General features: G+C 44.9%; 1 protein-coding gene across 4 annotated transcripts in view; it reads right to left on the minus strand.

The window, feature by feature from the left end:
• The window catches only part of SYMPK (symplekin), a 169,067-nt gene that overhangs the window by 95,370 nt on the left and 54,988 nt on the right, over positions 1–18,709 (minus strand). For all 4 annotated transcript variants that reach the window (XM_029619579.1, XM_029619576.1, XM_029619577.1 and 1 more), the window contains exons 12-14: positions 17,647–17,854; positions 12,388–12,538; positions 2,260–2,495 (exon numbers count right to left, since the gene is read on the minus strand). In XM_029619579.1, coding sequence (XP_029475439.1) covers positions 2,260–2,495; positions 12,388–12,538; positions 17,647–17,854 — 595 coding nt within the window. The remainder of the gene's footprint in view (positions 1–2,259; positions 2,496–12,387; positions 12,539–17,646; positions 17,855–18,709) is intronic.

Genomic DNA, 18,709 nt, shown 5'->3' on the forward strand with positions numbered 1-18,709 from the left:
GGTTCCAGGACTGCTGCCATCCTGAGGTCTGTCTCTGAATACCTCCACAGACCTTCCTTGCTGAAACCATCTGCTCCCTCAAAACAGTGCCCAGAGGAGGAAATCCTTATCCCTTTAGGTTTGTCCTCTGGTAACTTATGAACCTTATTCTCTCCAGATGCTTTATCAGCTCCTTGAAAGGTAACACTCCCAATTGAGACTTGGACAAAACATCTGCTGACCAGTTCCTCAACCAAAGAAGCCTCCTGGCTGAGACCACTGACATCATAGTCCTAGAGGATGTCCTGATGAGGTCGTACAGTGCATCAGTGCCATAGGCTACCACTGCTTCCAGCTGTTCAGCTTGCTTTGCCTCCTGGGAGGATATGGCTTTGGTTAGCCTGCAACTGCTGCACACAATGCAGCCCAGAATATGAAGCTACTGCACGCTGCAGCCCGTATGCAGAGTGCCAACACTTCAAATATCTTCAAATGGACCTCGAACTTCCGATCCTTTAAAGCTACAGAACCGGCCACCGAATAGTGGTCTTTTTTGTCACAGCTGACACGGAGGCATCCACCTTTGGGACTCACAGGAGTTCCAGCATGTCCTCGCGTAAAGGATATAATTTAATCATCACCTGACCAACCTTCAAGCCAGTCTCCGGAGAATCCCACTCCCTGACTACCAATTTCTTAACTGACTTATGAAAAGGAAACGCCTTCGCTGGACCCCGTAAGCCATCTATGACCGGGTCCATCTCTACCTGATCAGACTCTTCCTCTGGAATCTTTATTCCTAACTCTGCTAGAACACAGGGGATCGGGGTCCCAACTCTTCTCTGTGGAACAGATGTGCCACCTTAGGATCACCCCTCTTCCGAATCCTGCATCCCCAGAGAAGGATCAACTTGAAGACGACCCAATTTTGCAGGCAAAAGACATTTATCATTGGAATCCTAGACAGATATGAAACTCTGGCACTTGAAGCAGTTGGCCTTCTTTTCTGGTAAGGGCACTGGGTAAAAAAAAGCAAGCAAAATCAAAACTATGATCAGTGCTGCTTTGATGCACTGAACCCTATGCACCACATAGCCACTGAAAAAGAAAACGTATAAACCAAGATTGAAAAACCTACTTATGTGACTACTGGGGATAAATACAGACTAAGGTCCTGTAAAACAAATCCTGCGCCCTCAGAAAGCTGAAGGTTCCTTTACAATGAATCAAAAACAAAAAAAATAACCTTACTTAATTACTAATAATCAACGTTTTTAGAGGCAATATTGCTTAATTAATTTAAACGCACATCAAAAATATGTGAAGATGGATAGTGATCATTTCATACATACATTCTTCAGGTACCCATACAGGTTACCAATGTATTATTCTGTGTAATCATTAACCAACCACCAACAGCCTTATTTACTTAAATGCAGCGCCACAAAAACGATCATATTCTCAAAAAAGAAACACTAGCATATATTGGCACCTCATGAGATTAAGGAGCCTCCCTTAATAGTTACATCACGTGGGTTTAATATACAAGACCGTATAGTGCATTCTTATTTTTCAGGAAGTGCAATTAACATATCGGGCAGCCATGTCAAATGTAATTGGAGCAGCGTTTGTGACAACACTGTAGAGGGAGAAACATGGGCTGATCCCACTGCCTGAAGATATACGTGGGGAGGACTAGTTGCTGATTAAAGTGAGGTTGATGGAACACCGTTCTAGACTTAACACATCCATTATGATGGCGCCAATTGTGGCTCATTGTGTTGAGAGACTATATACTTTTGAACAATTACAGTGGACAGTGATAGAACAAATTACTCCTACGATATGTGGTGGCGACTATTCAATGCAATTTAATTATCAGGAACAATTTTGGATATTCACTTTACAAATGACACATCCTAAAGGTCGGAATGATGATTTGGATTGGTCACGCCGGCAAAAAGGAGCTAGATTGGGAAGGAAATGAATAATGTAGGAGAGGGGGAAAAGTGTACCACTTCCCTACACACAAAATTGCACACACCCAACCTCATCATACTTACCCACCCCTTCCTGACTCCTCCATACATACCACCCACCACAAACACACACACTTTGCCATTCCTCCACCCCCACATGCAGGTCATGGAGTCATAAAACATGTTCTTTGAAGTTGCAAAAAGTTCTAAAACTTGTTTTATTTCCCTTAAAAACCATGTATTATATAAAGAACAGTATACTAACAGGACATGCTTCAGGAGGCTTTGAAAAGGCACTCACCCATCCTTCTGGTCTGGCCTCTCCTGCAGGCCTGCCAGTAGCCCGATGAGACACTCATCATAGTCATCTGGGGAGCTAGCAGGGAAATTGATGAGGTAGGCGTTATATTCCTGGTACAGCCAGGCGAAGGCCAAGTCAATGCGGTTCCGCATGTCCTCCAGAATATATGACAACACCTCACTTTTCAGTATCTCATCAAACTGAAGTACCATGCGAGACAGGATCTTCACACGCATCTGAGGAGGAAATTGGAGGTTGGGGAATTAAGAGGTTGGAGAAAGTAGGAAATCATTGTTAGTAAGGTTTTGACAAGTGGCTGTCATAGCAGACACTATTAAAAGTGGATCCAAACTTTCACAGAGACACAGAACCCTAGAACCATGTATTCTGTAGATAGGATCTAAGACCCAAATTCCTAGAACTGTTCTTTGTCTGAACTAAGAAGCATGATGTTGAAGGAAAGGATTCACTAGCAAAGACTGGACATTGTCTTATCAAACTGTCTACATTGCATAACAGTCAGGCATGGTACCAGTTAGCCTCATCTTTGTCTAACACAATCTAGCTTATCAGAGATTAATGTCTTTATCTATAATATATCTCTACCAGCCATGTGAGTACTGCCTGAGCCGAGGCCTCCCCATCGAATTCATCAAGAGGGTCCACCGGGAGGGGGACTCCCGGGACCACCTGCACCCGGACAGGGCCTTGTGGATCAGGAACCGCGGCGGGAGATGGCGCGGGCATCTGAGGGAGCTTCGAAAGGGGGGGGGGGGGGGGAGAAGAGGTAGGGGGTCCACCTCCTCCTGTAGGCTAGCTAAATACGATTTGTGCAGAAGCAGCACAAAATCTGAAGAGAAACAGGCCCGGGACGATTTTTCCGTGAGGGGGGGCCGTGTCCCCCCCCCCCCCCCGAGAGTGCACCTGGCTCAAATTGGGGGGTAAAAGCAGCGAAATCGGCTCCTCTGCCCCTGGAGAAGCAGAGCCTGCATCGGGTGAAATACCCAAAATGGCCTCCGTTCCCGCGATTTCTCGGGACAGGAACAGCCTGGCCATGCGACGAGGAGCCCAACCCCGGGCTCGAGTTACCTGCGCCACCACAGAGGAGCCCTCCCCACCCGGGAGGCATCAGGAGCACACCCCGTCTCTGGAGAGCCGGGAGGCCGGCTCTCCACAGGCCAGGCACAAGTTAGAGCACGGCATAAGCAAAAAACACACAGCTGCGAAGAGACAAAAAACAGCTGATAGGGGAGTCCCAGAGGAGAGGAGCAAAAGATCGAACACCGTTCCCTCTTACAAATGAAAATCTTGCTGCCTTTTTTTTTTTTTTGACTTGCACAACAAAAGTACAAAATTTGACTGCTTCCCTTTTTTTTTTTTTTTTTTTTTTTTTTTTTTTTTTTTACAGTCACAGGGGAATGCGCTTCCCTGAAACTGCACCCGAGGAATGGATGTCACGGGGCAAGGCAGCAGGCTAAGGGGGAGTGACTGACACCACCAGTATTGCCCACAAGGTGGTCACCGGGAAGGGAACCTAGGCTGAGCAAATCAAGGGGCCAAGCCCCCCTAGGAACCCCAAGAGTGAGGGAGACCAGGCTGTCTCCCTGACACAGTCAATAAAAATGACAGAAATTTAAAGGTTATTATTATTATTATTTATTTATTTATTTTTACAAAGAAATCACTTGAAAACAATACTTGCTTGAGCTTGCCCCAGAGAAAAGAATCAAAGAAGAAACCCTGAGGGGAAAAAGGGCAAGCTAACAGGGAACCACAGGGTGAGCTGTTCCACCTGCTGGAGACAGACAAATACTGAAGGGCTGCAGGGCAGGCTCTGTCCTGATATAGGACACCCTTTCAGTTTGGTCTGTCTCCATCTGCAGGACAGGAGGCTCAACCCATGGTCTGGACTGATCCAGGTACATACAGGGAACTCGTCTTGTACTTGTGACTGACAGGGCTTGCATCAATAACCGACAAGGCTTACATTAATACTCCTTTCTTTCTCACACACAGTTAAAACACCTCAATGTCAGGTAAAAGTAACAACAGATTTATTATTAGTTTAGAGGAATAATTAGACAAAACTGCTACAAATTACATTAAACGGTTGATTGCAATAATCAGACAAGGAGAAAAAAAATCACAATAATTAATACAAAGTAGCATATGAAGCAAAGCATACATTCCTTACGACCCATGGTGTCATGCAACTCCTCATGTTCTGTCCATTTATAGCTTTGTGTTCTGTCCCCAGCAGTGGGTACATGTTTGTGTCTGTATATACTGTAGCTTAACTGCGCTTAGTACAGTTCTTACTTTCTGTAACCAACGATAAAAACCTGTGAGCCTTGCCTTTAAGGGAACGTGCCCTTAAGAGAAGTTCCCTCCCCCTTGTTTTCTCTCACTTGGGAAGAGCTTGAATGCCCTCTCAATCTAACTTGAGTCTTCTTAAGTGCCTCATAGGCTCAAGGAGTTGTCCTTCATGCTCCCCCTGTGTCACATGGGTCCTCGGTTCGTTGCCATTGGACCTTGCTCCCCCTGTCCCCAGCTTGTGGAGGCGTTTTCTGTAACAGCTTTCTGGGAAACTTTCTGTCTAGTCTAGTCCATGCGGCTTCAAAGCCAGGAGCACCTGCAAGCTCTGTGAAACTATTGGCTTTTTTACATTCCTTCTTATCACTTTATTTCTAAAGATTAAATCGCTTCAGAACCCCTTTTTGTCTTCTCACCTTGCATCCCAAGAAACTCCGTTCTCCCCCCTCTTACCTGTTTCCAGCTACAAAGATCATTGCCTGGGGGCTACACGTTTGGAATGCAACAATTGTAAGTAATAAAAAACTACTTGTACAATAAGTACTTTCAAACTTAAAGGATCTTTGTCTGAGGACTGATTGGGAAGGAAAGTTAGCTGTCTGGATGAGAAAAACTCTGATTTTTTTTTTTTATTGAGCCAGCACAGTAAAAAAGCCATATCAAACAGAAAATTGCAAGAAAAGCCAGCCAGTGGTCTGAAAGTAAAATCTGAGATCATACAGAAGATAATAAAGTGAGAAGCCAACCAGTAGAATCTCAGTCAGTAAAATTCGTTTGAACGGTCTGTGAAACTTGTTTGAACAAAGCATTTTTGAAAAGAACTGTATCTCATAGCACAGCCTGTAACAGGGAAGTCTGCATTGAATAGAAAAGGTAAAGGACTGCCTTGCATTTGAATAAGCCTTTCATGCCCTCAGCTGTGGAGAGAAACCAAGCATAAAATACCCTAGATTGTGAAGATTTACACTTTTAGAACTAACTTTGAGTCTGCAAGGCATTTAAGAAGCAAATGCAGATATAAAAGTCAGCCTATACTGCAAGAAAGTATTTAACTTCATGTAACTGAAGCTCTGAAACTCCACACAAAAGACTTAACGACGGCACTTAAGCCTATTCAAATCTCCCTCTGCCACTACCAGAAGCAGAGAGCAATTAGTTGCTATAGATACCGGAGTCCTGCTGACTACTGACTGAGCAGCAAAAACTAACAAATAAAGAACTGAATAATTGTGAAGATTTCATTAAGAATTATTAAAGGGTTCTGAAATAAGAGACTGGTGAATGTGTAGAATCGAACTGAGGAAAAAGGACTGAATTCAAACTCCAAGCTGCTCTGCCCTTCCCCCCATCCCTTTGTTATACACTTTGCTGCCAAAAGGTGAGAAGCTCCCCCCTCCCCTTGCTGGGCTCCAACAGGAAGCAGAGAGCAATCAGTTGCTATAGATACCAAGATACCAGGTCTCCACTGACTCCAGGGACAAGAAGCAGAAAGCCCGAGGTGTTAACTAGCCTAGTCCTCCTGCTTCTAAAGAAATTCAAAGTTTATTCCCTTTAACTCAGTGGCAAAAGGAAAGTGTTTGCTACTGGCATGACTAAATCAACAACACAGAAAAACAAAGACACCTTAGAACAGCCAGCCGAAGCCATTGAATTAAGAAATGACATAGAACAAAGAGGGGAGAACGTTGAAGGGAGGGATGAAAGCAGTGGATCAAAGAGGTTACATGTACCAACAGAGAAAGCTGCGGAGATATATGAGGCAAGGAGACAGAGGCATGAACACAGTATAGAAAGGGAGTGGCATAAGATTAAGCAAGAAAGAGAGAAGGTCTCAGGAAGACCCACCAATCTTAAGCACCACGTAGAGCAGCTGAGGCTTCATTTCCAAACCTATCAGCTCATCACAGAAGAGTATGTTGAGTTCTTAACACAAACCAACACTGCAGAAAGCCTCGAAGAAAAAGGCCACCAACAGAATTCATACCAAATATGCCAGAAAATGGTAACGGATACCATTAACAGTGCAGAAGCAGATTACCCAATGAGTGAGATAGGCTCCCAGCACTCTCGAGCCTCCAAATGTACATCAAGGTCTACAAGGTCACACGGGTCAAGGCACTCGAGCCGCTCTCAACTCGGCTCTATCATCCTCCGAAAGAAAGCAAAGTCTGAAGCAGCTATGACATGCTTACAGTACGTTGAACAAGAAGCAGCCCTTAAAAAAAAGAAGAGCTCAGAATAGAACAACAAAAAGCCGCTGCTGCTACAGTTGCTACCACAGCTGCTACACCTGCTGCTGAGGTACGCAGAAAGGCCGAATTAAATATCAACCTGGACTTGTTGCGGCAGCAAAGAGAAGCAGCAGCTCTTGAAGCCGAAATTAAGAAATTGGGTGCGGCCATGGACCAAGGCGATGGGGAGGACTTACTCAACTACATGGCCCGACAAGACGCAACCCAGCGGACGCTGGAATATGTCACAGCTCACCCTCTAATTCACGCTGGCGCCAAAATGTCACCTGCCCCAGAGCAACCCTCATACCCGAAGAGAGCACGCTCCCCTTCACAAATAGCAGCCTCTAACAAAGAAATCGGACTTGAAACGCAGGACACCATGGATACCAAACCCCAAGGCAACAATCCACCGGCTCTAAATCACACAGACGCACGGCAGCCAACTCACGAGCTGAGCACACTCCCCAAGGTAAACACTTCCATGCAGCCATGGATCCCAACGTCCCATGGGCATCGGGAACGAGAAAGAGCTGGGCAACCATACTCAGGAAGAGTCCTAGCTGAATACCCTGAGCCTAAACAGGAGACAGTTGACCAATCACAACCCGAGCCAATGCACAACAAGAGTGATGCTCATAGTCAACCACAGGACATCCACCCATCAAGGCCTACTACCTTTCAGGACGAGTCTTCAGAAGAGAAGACTTGGCAAGGTACATGACTCGCCGAGAATTCATAACTGCAGGGCTCTATGAGTTCAACGACCGCCCTGAGAGTTACAGGGCATGGAAGGATATGAGACTGACCCCGAAGGAAGAGATGAACTTGATGGCGAAATGGTCGGGGCGTGAATCAGTCAAACACGTGAGAAGATTAAAAAACGTCTACCCAGATGATCCTTCTACAGCGCTAAAAGAGGTATGGGAGAGACTTGAGCGATATTATGGGGACCCAGTCGCTATAGAGAATGCGTGGTTCGAGGAAGTGGAAAACGTTCCAGAAATATCCAGAAGAGATAACCGAAAGTTACAAAAATTGGGAGATCTCCTCCAAGAGGTGGAGACAGCTAAGGCCAGACTAAGGTATCCAGGTCTCAATCTTCTAGACACATCACTAGGCATAAACACCATCATAAATAAACTGCCACGTGATATACAAGATAAATTGGCATCTCATGGTACACAGTACAAAGATGACAACAAAGAGTACCCACCTTTCTATGACTTCACAAAGTTCATACGAGACTTTGCAAGGCGCAGGAACGACCCTAGCTTCTCATTCAGCACACATGAGATACACAGAATCAGCCACAGAGTGGGCGAAAGGCCAACCAAGGAGTATGGCGGCAGCAGGAAGCCCATTTCCATGCACAAAACGGAAGTGTCGCCTGCAGCATCTACATCAGATCAACTTCCCAATATGGATAGGGCAGAGGATCCAGACCAGCAATGCCCAATACACAAAAAACCTCACCCACTCAGAAAGTGTCGAGGGTTCAAAGGGAAACCCTTGAAAGAGCGCAAAGAGAACTGTTGAAAAAGTACAGAATTTGCTACCGGTGCTGTTCTTCATTTAATCACATGGCTAAGGACTGTGAAATAGCCATTAAGTGTTCAGAGTGCGGGAGTGACCAACACGACAGCGCCCTACACCCTGATGGAGCAAGATTTCATCCTTCGGGAACCTTACACCCCAGTCCAAACCACGGCGGGGAGGAGAAGGCCGAGCAAATGCCAGAACCTGAAGTGATCCCCAAATGCACACAAGTGTATGGGAGAAACAGCAACGAGAAATCCTGCACAAAAATATGCTTGGCTAGAGTATATCCCGAAAAGCTACCTGAGAAGGCAGTCAAAATGTATGTCATCATAGATGAGCAGAGCAACAGGTCCCTGGCAAGGCCAGAATTCTTCGACTTGTTCAGTATCCATCACCACTACTCTCCATACAACCTCAAAACCTGCTCAGGGGTCACCTGAGTGACCAGGAGGAGAGCAAGCGGAAAAGTAAGAGGCGATAAACGGCAGCAACAAGTCAAACTTGCCCACGCTCATAGAGTGCAACCAGATGCCTGACAACAGAGATGAGATTCCTACACCGGAAGCCGCTCGGTACCACTCATCTAAAACCCATAATGCACCAGCTCCCACCACTAGATCTGGAAGCAGAAATCCTGCTGCTATTGAGCAGAGACGCACCAGCACTGACCAAGGTCCTGGAGATGCGTGATGGCCCACCAGCCGCGCCCTACGCTTACCGACTCGCACTGGGATGGGTAGTAGTCGGCGAAGTCTACTTGAATCGAACAAGGAGACAGAGCGTTCACGCATACGCTACGAGTGTCCTAGAGGATGGACGTCCTACCCTATTTGAACCACCTCCTAACCATCTAAGCACCAAGGGGATCTTGAGCTGTGAGGAGCTGAATCTCAATTCAGCTACCAGTCGGATCACCCCCCCATCAGATGTAGAAGAACATCTAGGGGACTCAATGTTTCAAGTCACCAAAGATGACGACAAACTTACTCTCCCGGTTGACAATAGTCCATCACCTGCAGTGGCCACATATGGGCTCAGGACAGCCCAAGAAGGAGAAAAGGAGTATGACGCAGATGCCTTGCAGAAAAGGACTTCTATGTAGATGACGGACTAAAGTCCTTACCTACTGCAGAGGAAGCAATGCTGACAAGCACAAATCTAAGGCTCCACAAAATAGCTTCAAATAGTTCCGAAGTAACGAGAGCATTTCCTTCAGACGATCATGCTAAAGATTTAAAGGACATGGACCTGAGTGGACACACCTCCTCTCTCCAATGAAGCCTTGGGCTAAATTGGGATCCAAAGAGAGACATCTTCACGTTCTAAGTCCCAACCCAAGATAAACCGGACACTCGCTGAGGTGTCCTGTCCACAGTCAACAGCCTGCACGATCCACTGGAGTTTGTGACTCCAGCCACGATACAAGGAAGAGCCTTGTTAAGAGAGCTTTCATCAAGTGCTACCAAGTGGGACACCCCACTACCTCCAGCAAATGAAGCCAGAATGGGAAAAGTGGAAGAGCTCCCTAAAAGTGCTTGAACAGTTCCACATACCACGCACTCATGTCCCAGTACCACTCAAAACAGCCAACCACAAAGTGATCTGCATCTTCTCGGAAGCATCTGTGAAGGCCATAGCTGCGGTAGCTTTTTTGAGAGCGACAGACGCAGAAGGAACAGTGCGTAGGGGCTTTATCTTTGGCAAAGCCATGCTAGCACCACCGCCTAACCACACCATACCGCGTCTGGAATTATGTGGAGCAGTGCTAGCAGTGGAAACAGTGGAGTTAACAACAGCCGAGATAGACATTCAAACTGATGCTGTCCATCTTCACATGGACAGCAAAGTAGCACTGAGCTACATCTACAACGAGACAAGAAGGTTCCATGTATACGCTCAGATCTGAGGTTCAGCCACTCTGACCCGCTCCGACTGTGGAACAGACTTAGTTGACGGCGGGGAGCTTTACAGGCATCAATGGTAACAAGTCCAACAGCTTCCCAACTCCCTTTGGATCCATCGGAAGAAAGAGTACTTACCGACTCTCCAGTATCGAAGCAAGTGGCAAGCTAAGATCTTCTACAGGCCCATCAATGAGGTGGTGCTCCTCATGCTACATGAAGAGACTTGAACTTTGTGGACCGTTGTCCACTCCAGAGACTCACTCTCTCTGTGTTGTCTGTCTCATTTCAGCTTGGTGAAACCCTTTGAAGGAGACATCGCCTACTGCTTGTACAACTGGATGAACGAGATGATCGTGAACTTCCCTGAACATCGAAAGATCCAGTCATAATGAACTTTGCACTGGCATGATGATATAAGAACTGATATAGTGATATCTTGTGATACCAGACGGGGAGTGTTCTGTCCCCAGCAATGGGTACGTTTGTGACTGTATATACTGTAGCTTAACTGGACTGATCCGGGTACGTACAGGGAACTGCGCTTAGTGCAGTTCTTACTTTCTGTAACCAACGATAAAAACCTGTGAGCCTTGCCTTTAAGGGAACGTGCCCTTAAGAGAAGTTCCCTCCCCCTTGGGAAGAGCTTGAATGCTCTCTCAATCTAACTTGAGTCTTCTTAAGTGCCTCATAGGCTCAAGGAGCTGTCCTTCATGCTCCCCCTGTGTCACACATGGGTCCTAGGTTCGTTGCCATTGGACCTTGCCCCCCCAGCTTGTGGAGGCGTTTTCTGTAACAGCTTTCTGGGAAACTTTCAGTCTAGCCTAGCTCATGCGGCTTCAAAGCCAGGAGCAGCTGCAAGCTCTGTGAAACGATTGGCTTTTTTACATTCCTTCTTACCGCTTTATTTCTAAAGATTAAATCTGCTTCAGAACCCCTTTTTGTCTTCTCACCTTGCATCCCAAGAAACTCCGTTTCTCCCCCCTCTTATCTGTTTCCAGCTACACGTTTGGAATGCAACAATTGTAAGTAATAAAAAAAACAAAAACAAAAAAAACTACTTGTACAATAAATAATTTCAAACTTAAAGGATCTTTGTCTGAGGACTGATTGGGAAGGAAAGTTAGCTGTCTGGATGAGAAAAACTCAGATTTTTTTTTTATTAAGCCAGCACACTTTGTTTACTTTTATACTGTTTGTGAGAAATCTAACATTGGCAACTGCAAGCAAGCTGCCTGAGGCAGAAGCAGGTCCCCCTCCTCTGTGTTATCAGTCCTGGCCTCTTAGTTCAGCACCTGCTTTCTTGGACCTTGGTTTTGCTTTGTTGTCCTGCTTTCACACCTGGGAGTGGTTCACAGCTCCCAGTTTCTCATTTGATAGGATTTAAACACTTAAGTATTTACATTTATGGATCCTCAAAAGCAATAATAGCAATAAATAGTTTGGACAGCTCTAATCAACAGCATTTTCAGCATATATAAGAGATATCGCCCTTCTCTGCGGCTTTCTTGCCTGACAGTTTTTACTCATTTGAGTTTACCTATTATGGGGTCAGGTCAGTGACCTTTGTATTGTTCCTTTAATTATTAGCAAATGGTTGCATGGTTGGGTTAGTGGCACTTTTTTTTTTTGTTTTGTTTCTCTGCCCCTCTCTCCCTCAGCCTAATCAGAACTTTCAGGCTGCTGTAAACATTTAGCAAAGAGGCCTTATGTCTATAGGGTAAGGGTGGTAACCTCTCTATTATCCCTGCAAACAGTAATAAGGAGATGTTGTGAATTTAAAGTCAGTGTCAGTCCTGCTCAGGCCCACAGGTGTCACTAACCCTAATTGATCTGAGTTGATCAGGCTCAGATCAACTCCATAACAACTAGAACCTCCAAAGAGCCCTCCAAGCACAGCACCAATCCAGATGTGTTTGCACTTACTGGAGACAAAAATATTCACAAGGTTTACTAATGCACTAGTTTATGTACTGTGAGTGACATCAGGGAAAACTTAGTTCTCTGGACTGGTATGGCAGGATAAGGAATCATATCCTGAGCATCATATTCCAGTCTGAGCATCTGTCAGTCACATGTGTAGCGTTACAGACCTGCCAATCATATTGCAACAGTAGAAGCCTTTTCATGCAGAATGGTACCTGTGCTGCACCACTGCACGCCACAGCTTTTTCAGACCGCAGAATCCTTCTCACAGCACTCAGCTTTAAGTTGTCAATCTGCACTTCTGTGAGTGCCTTAATTACATCATTCAGCCGGAATATCTTTTTACGGACCCCTGTACCTGCCATCCTGTCAATTAGAAAAGAGAAAAATCAGCCAATGGGATTACACTAAGAACCATGAATTCCCTTCAGTTAGTGCTTCTACATCAGTCCTAACAGCAGGACTGGTGTAGAAACACCGACAGTATTAGCTGGGAGAGGCTAACACTGCAGGAGCTGTAAGCTCCTTCATAGCTACCAGTTCTGTACTATTCCCTACAGCAGTGGTTCCCGTGGACTCCTAGAGGTCTGAGAGACCATCACAGGCGTCTGCCAGAAGAGATGCAACCAAAGTGCAACTGCTGAGAAATAGAGCAGGCTGACCTCACCTCTAATAAGCTATGATCCAAGGCTTCTGCTGCCTAATCCTACCACAATGCCATGCCAAGGAAGGTGAAATTACTACTTAACTAATAATTTCCTTTCCTTGAATACAGCCAGAGCAGTCTGGACAAGTGAGTTATGCACACCAACCAATAGATGGAGACAGAGATCAACAGGCTCGCTGATGTCACTTCTTATAATACTTCTGTGCTGACACCAGCCTATCAGTATTCCTGAATCAAGTCAACTGAGGACAACGTTAAATGTAATAATGCTATTGTGGTTCTATTATCATAAGCATTAACTGCAAAATTAGTGTACTTCCAGAAAAAAATAAGAAGCAACAAATGAAGAATGTTCAAGAGTAGCATAAGAAACCACTCACCTGCAGCAAAGCATTGGAAGCCATAACACTTTCCAACGCTGCTTATTTACCTGTGAAAAATGCTTGCTGCGAGGCATACAGTAAAAGACATTAAAGATAGCAGTAGCATGGGAAGGGTCCCAAACTGGTCTAATTGTATTCAAAGAAAGGAAATTATCAGGTAAGTAGTAATTTCACCTTCTTCATCCAGTCAGACCAGTCCAGACAAGTGGGATGTACCCAAGCTGCTCCTAATATGGTGGGACACTGTCCAAGGTTGCCGCAAAACTGCTGAGGCAACAGATGCTATATCTACAACCCTGAGAACCATACTGCAACATCCAGAAAGGAATGCAATATAGACCAAAATGCTGTTCTAAAGATCTCCAAGAAAAGTTCAATTGCAACTCTGCCATGAAGAAACTTGATCCCTTGTTGAACAATCCTGAATCTAGTTCAGACTCCACATAAACCTCTGTAAACATCCCTTTAAACCAGCATGCCACCATAATTCTAGTGGGTGCCCCACTTCTCTGCACTCCCAGGGCTGGTACAAGGGTATTAGGTGCCCCAGGCGAACCTTACAGCTTGGCATCTTCCACTCACCCATCAACCGCCCCATAGTTTAAAATTATACATTTAATAAAGATTTTACATGAAAACAGACAGGCTAAGGTAAAAATATATTATACATGTTGTGATAGTTACATGCAGTACTGTGGTGTCAACCCAAAAACTGCAAAGACGACTCTTGGAACTCATAATAGGCTATTGTAAAATGTTAGGTGTGGGTTTGGCCCTCCCATACCAAAACAGTACCAATTACCAGCATTCACAGTAACAACCCTACCTATGAAAAGGCACAATGCAAATATTACACAGACTATAAAACATCAATGCACCTTCAATCAGAAAAACAACAAGCCAAGCTGCTATAGATCACTATAGAGAAACCACATGCTAACAGAATGTTTCACCTCGGTCATACATGCAGAACACAGACTGACCCTCACCAAATAAAGAATAAAGATACCATAAAGAATAAACAGAAATATTCAGACAAAAACTGAACTATAAATCGCAACAAGCCAGACTCTGTATACTGTGCAACATAAAAACAATCACAATTGCTCATAAAACAAAAAAAAAGTAAAATCATACTAATAAAATATTTCTGAACAGATGATAAACAGAATAATATGCAATAAAGACTTGTCCACATTTTGAAAACTTTCCCAAACACCAATATTTCAAAATAGCAGACAAACACCACCCAATAATTGAAAAAATTGTTAAAAAAATCCCCCACTGTTCATACCTGGTAATTTCTAATCTGAACTTGTCGTAGATTAGTGGGGGGGATGGTAGCAATACACAAATTTTCTCTCTCTCTTACATACACACTCTCCAACACATATACACACTCTTGTTTCTCTCCCCCACAGTCCCGCTCCCTCCCATACACACATGCTCTGTGTCTTTCCTCCACATTAATCACACACATGCTCTTCGGCCATGCGTCCCGGCCTGCCACTGCTCCTCCTCTCTTCGGCCACACGTCCCGGCCTGCCGCTGCTCCTCCTCGCTTCGGCCACGCGTTCCGGCCTGCCGCTGCTCCTCCTCGCTTCGGCCACGCGTCCCGGCCTGCCGCTGCTCTTTGGCCAGGAGGGACTGCCAATGCTGCTTCTGCCTTTGGAAGCCAGGTGGGCCCAATCGTGATATAAAGTTTTTTCTTCTGGCCCCACAGAGTCAGGAACGGAGAAGGCCCAATCTCTGTGAGTCAGTGGAAATAGTCTGTGCCACCACCAAATCTCTGGCCCTCTAGACTGCCTAGTGCTTCCCAAAGGCCCTGCACACTCCACTACGCAGAACAAAAATTCTATCAGATCTCCCAAAAAAAGCTAAAGAACCTGAGATTTTATAAAGGATATCCCCTTATGTCCAAGGATCAGAAGCGATAGTGTCAACCTACTAAACAAAGAGCAGGAACGTGACTCATAAGAACATAACAACATGCCATATTGGGTCAGACCAAGGGTCCATCAAGCCCAACATCCTGTTTCCAACAGTGGCCAATCCAGGCCATAAGAACCTGGCAAGTACCCAAAAACTAAGTCTATTCCATGTTACTGATGCTAGTAATAGCACTGGCTATTTTCTAACTCAACTTAATTAATAGCAGGTAATAGACTTCTCCAAGAACATACCCAATCCTTTTTTAAACACAGCTATACTAACTGTTGAAACTGCTTTTGATGGAAAGGAAGGAAACAAACTAAGATGGACTCTGTGGCAAAACAGGATTTGCATGTTCTGTGGTTTATTGTTTGGCATGTGACACTTTTCCCCAGAGAGCTAATTTCTTCTATGCTGGCTTGGAGGTGTTGTTTAACCTCTACACTATAATTTAAGCACATGCTTTGGATGATGCCTTGTTTCAGAAGGAAGCTTGAATTGCATACACATCCCAGCATCCCTGAAGAAATGTAAGACAAACATCTTGCAGTGCCATTGGCCAGAAAACCCTTGTCAGCCAGAAAGCCACTGGTGAGAAAACTTTGTATTTTGTTCTTTCATTGACTCTGCAGACAGGGAGATAGCCCTGAAGGTACTAGAATTCTCTGGTCTCGACTGGGAGTACAGAGGGAGCAGATCTCTGTGCTGAGGTCCTGTTCAGCTTAGGTAGACAGCAGTTTTCCTGATCTTCCCAGGCACTACTTAAGTAATGAAAAGTGTTTACATAATTTTTGCTATTCAATCCTTGTTCTTTATCTGTTCCTGTTTGCAAATTTATTGATTTTATGTTCACTGCTCCCACCTTTTGTTAATACCAAATCTAAGGAAACATCAGTGATCCTTCAAGTTTGGAAAATGAAAATAAAACACCCAATAGATCCACAGAATATCTCAGAAGACTGTACTATACATGTACTTGTTCATGTAAAATCTATTATAAATGCATCATTTTGAATTATGTGAGGGGAGGAGGGGCAGCAGGCTGTAAGTTTCACCTAGGGCACTCAATATCCTTGAACCGGCCCCTGGGCAGGAGAGAAGTGGCCATACTCAAAGATGCGGGGAAGGGATCACTGAGAGGAGACAGCAAAGACAGAAATCACTTGGAAACAGCCTTAAGAGGGAGTGCTATAAATTGTTTTAAGAGTGCCTTAAAAATGTTGTTGCAACCTGTTTTACTAAGATATTTGTATTAATATGAATGCCTTGATAATGCTGTTACAACCTTACTGTTGTGTCGAGAAGTTTGTATTCTTATCTAAATTAGTCCCATGTTGATTTTACTGAGATGTATTGTATTCTTAGTCCACTTGACTTATTTCAAGTTTAATCTTGTTCTATATTTTACCTAGTTTTGTCCTTAAGTCTCCTTCAAACTAGAATTGCTAAGTTAGACTGTATGTTACCTTTCGAATATGGAGGTACCCCACACCTTGGGAGAATTTCTTTCAAAAAGGTGGGTAATAAATCAGAATTAATAAAAGAACATTTGAGATGAGGCTGTGGGGACAGGAAAGGGGCAGAGGCCAGGAAGGAAGACATTCAAGAAGGGGCCATGGGAGAAGAAAAGAAGAAACGTGCTTGGAAAGGAGCCATGGGGTGGGTGGGAGGTTTCAGCACTCAGAAAGGGGCAATGGAGGAAGCAGCACAAGGAGGGAAAGCACTCAGGAAGGAGCAGGGAAGAAGACATAGGAGGGAAGGACAGAAGGGAGGGTATTAGGGAATGTGCCATGGGTGGGGACAAGGAGGGCAGGAAGGAAGGCACTTGGGAAGGGGAGAGGGCAGGAGGGTAAGCACTCAGGAAAGGATCATAGGAGGAAGGCAGAAGGGACAGAACCAGAGAAGGGGCTTCAGGGGAAAAAACCAGGAGGGAGAGTGCTCAGGAACAGTCCCGTAGATGGAGGGAAGCCGAGGAGACAAGAAAGCTCTTAGGAAGAGGCCATGGCGGAAATGAAGAGTAGAAATCATGAAGAGGTAACTGGAGGGCAGGGGGGAGAGCAGAGTTTATGTCAGAAAACATTCCTTATTTAAGATTTATACATTACAAATTATTCTGGAATGCACAATATTGTTATATTAATCAGTTTTCTGTATAGCATTTAACTACATATAAAAATTAAAGAGAGATGCATGTGAGAGGATCTATGAAATTTCTGGAGGGTGAAAAAGGATCCACACTCCCCAAAAGATTGGGAACAACTGCCTAATCTTATTGTGAAAGCCTGGAACTGCAGCAACTTGAGTTCCTCCCATCCCCCCATTGTGCTTCCACAACCAGCAGTCCTACACCATTCCTTAAAGCATTTCCTGTTGAGGGAGGCTAGAACTGCAGGAGCTGTGAACATTCACAAGTCAGAGCTCCTGCAACAACTCCCTAGAGGGACTGCTACACTTCCTCCTGGCAGGTTGTGAACATCTTGGCTATCCCTCACCTCATAGGTGCTGCAGGTATGATGGGTTCTGGCCTTCGTTTGGCTTGCGGTGTCTCTTCCTGTAGGTTTACTGTCACACCTGACCCCACCACAGAAATGGCCTGACCCTGAGACAGTGAGGACATGCGGCGCTTTATCAGCACACTCTCAGGTTTGAAGGCCTTCTCCTCTTTGATTTCCCCCTTTTGCAGCTTCATTTGTTCCACTCCTGAAAAGAAAAAAATTTTTTTTAAAAAGATCACAAATCATTCACTTCTCAGTGACCCAAGAGTGGAAAAATACTGAGGAGCTTTTTTCCCTTTGTCTAATTTGTTTTTTAGTTTTTTTTGTTTGTTTGTTTTTTTTACTTTTTTCTGTCCTTTGCACTATTCCTTTTCCAGCATTCTCCATACTTTACTTCCCTATCTCCCCCCCCCCCCCCCAGTATAGTCTTCCCTCTTTTCCTCTCCCAGTTCCAAGCACATCCTTGCCCTTTCCTCCCCCCTCCCCCCTCCCTCCAGGAACTCCCACATACAAGCTGCCTCCCTTTCCTCTCCTCCTCCCCACACGCCCCTCCTTGATCTAGTAATATAGCTCCACTGCAACAGCCAACTCGTGCCCCAAGTAGTTCCTCATTTCTAGAAGTTCTGACTCTAGTGAACATCCAAATTTTGTTAATTATGTTTTTTTCTAATTTTTTTTGTATTTGTGTCCATGTACATTAACATTCCTTTTATAATGTTAATCCTCAGTATTAACAACAATACACAGCCCAGCATCTGAACTTTGTACCCCCAGCTATCCATTAATAATGATAAGAATCTACTGCCATATGGAACAACCCTAAAGGTTGCTGAGCGTAACAGTATGAGACCTCGTGGTGAGCAGCTGGAAGCTAGTTTTACACTAGAAACATTTAGCACTGGCAGGCAGCTGCAATAAAGTGTGTGCAGAAAATGTGTGCTGCAACTGAGTGCCGTTTTCCTAATGCATGCGCAGCCATGTCCACTGTGCGCGGCATAAAAATGGGTGCACTGAGGGAGAAATGTGCATCTCGGACTCTCAAAGGAGTTTATTGTATCTG

Source organism: Rhinatrema bivittatum, chromosome 11 (assembly GCF_901001135.1).
Source record: "Rhinatrema bivittatum chromosome 11, aRhiBiv1.1, whole genome shotgun sequence".
NCBI lineage: Eukaryota > Metazoa > Chordata > Amphibia > Gymnophiona > Rhinatrematidae > Rhinatrema > Rhinatrema bivittatum.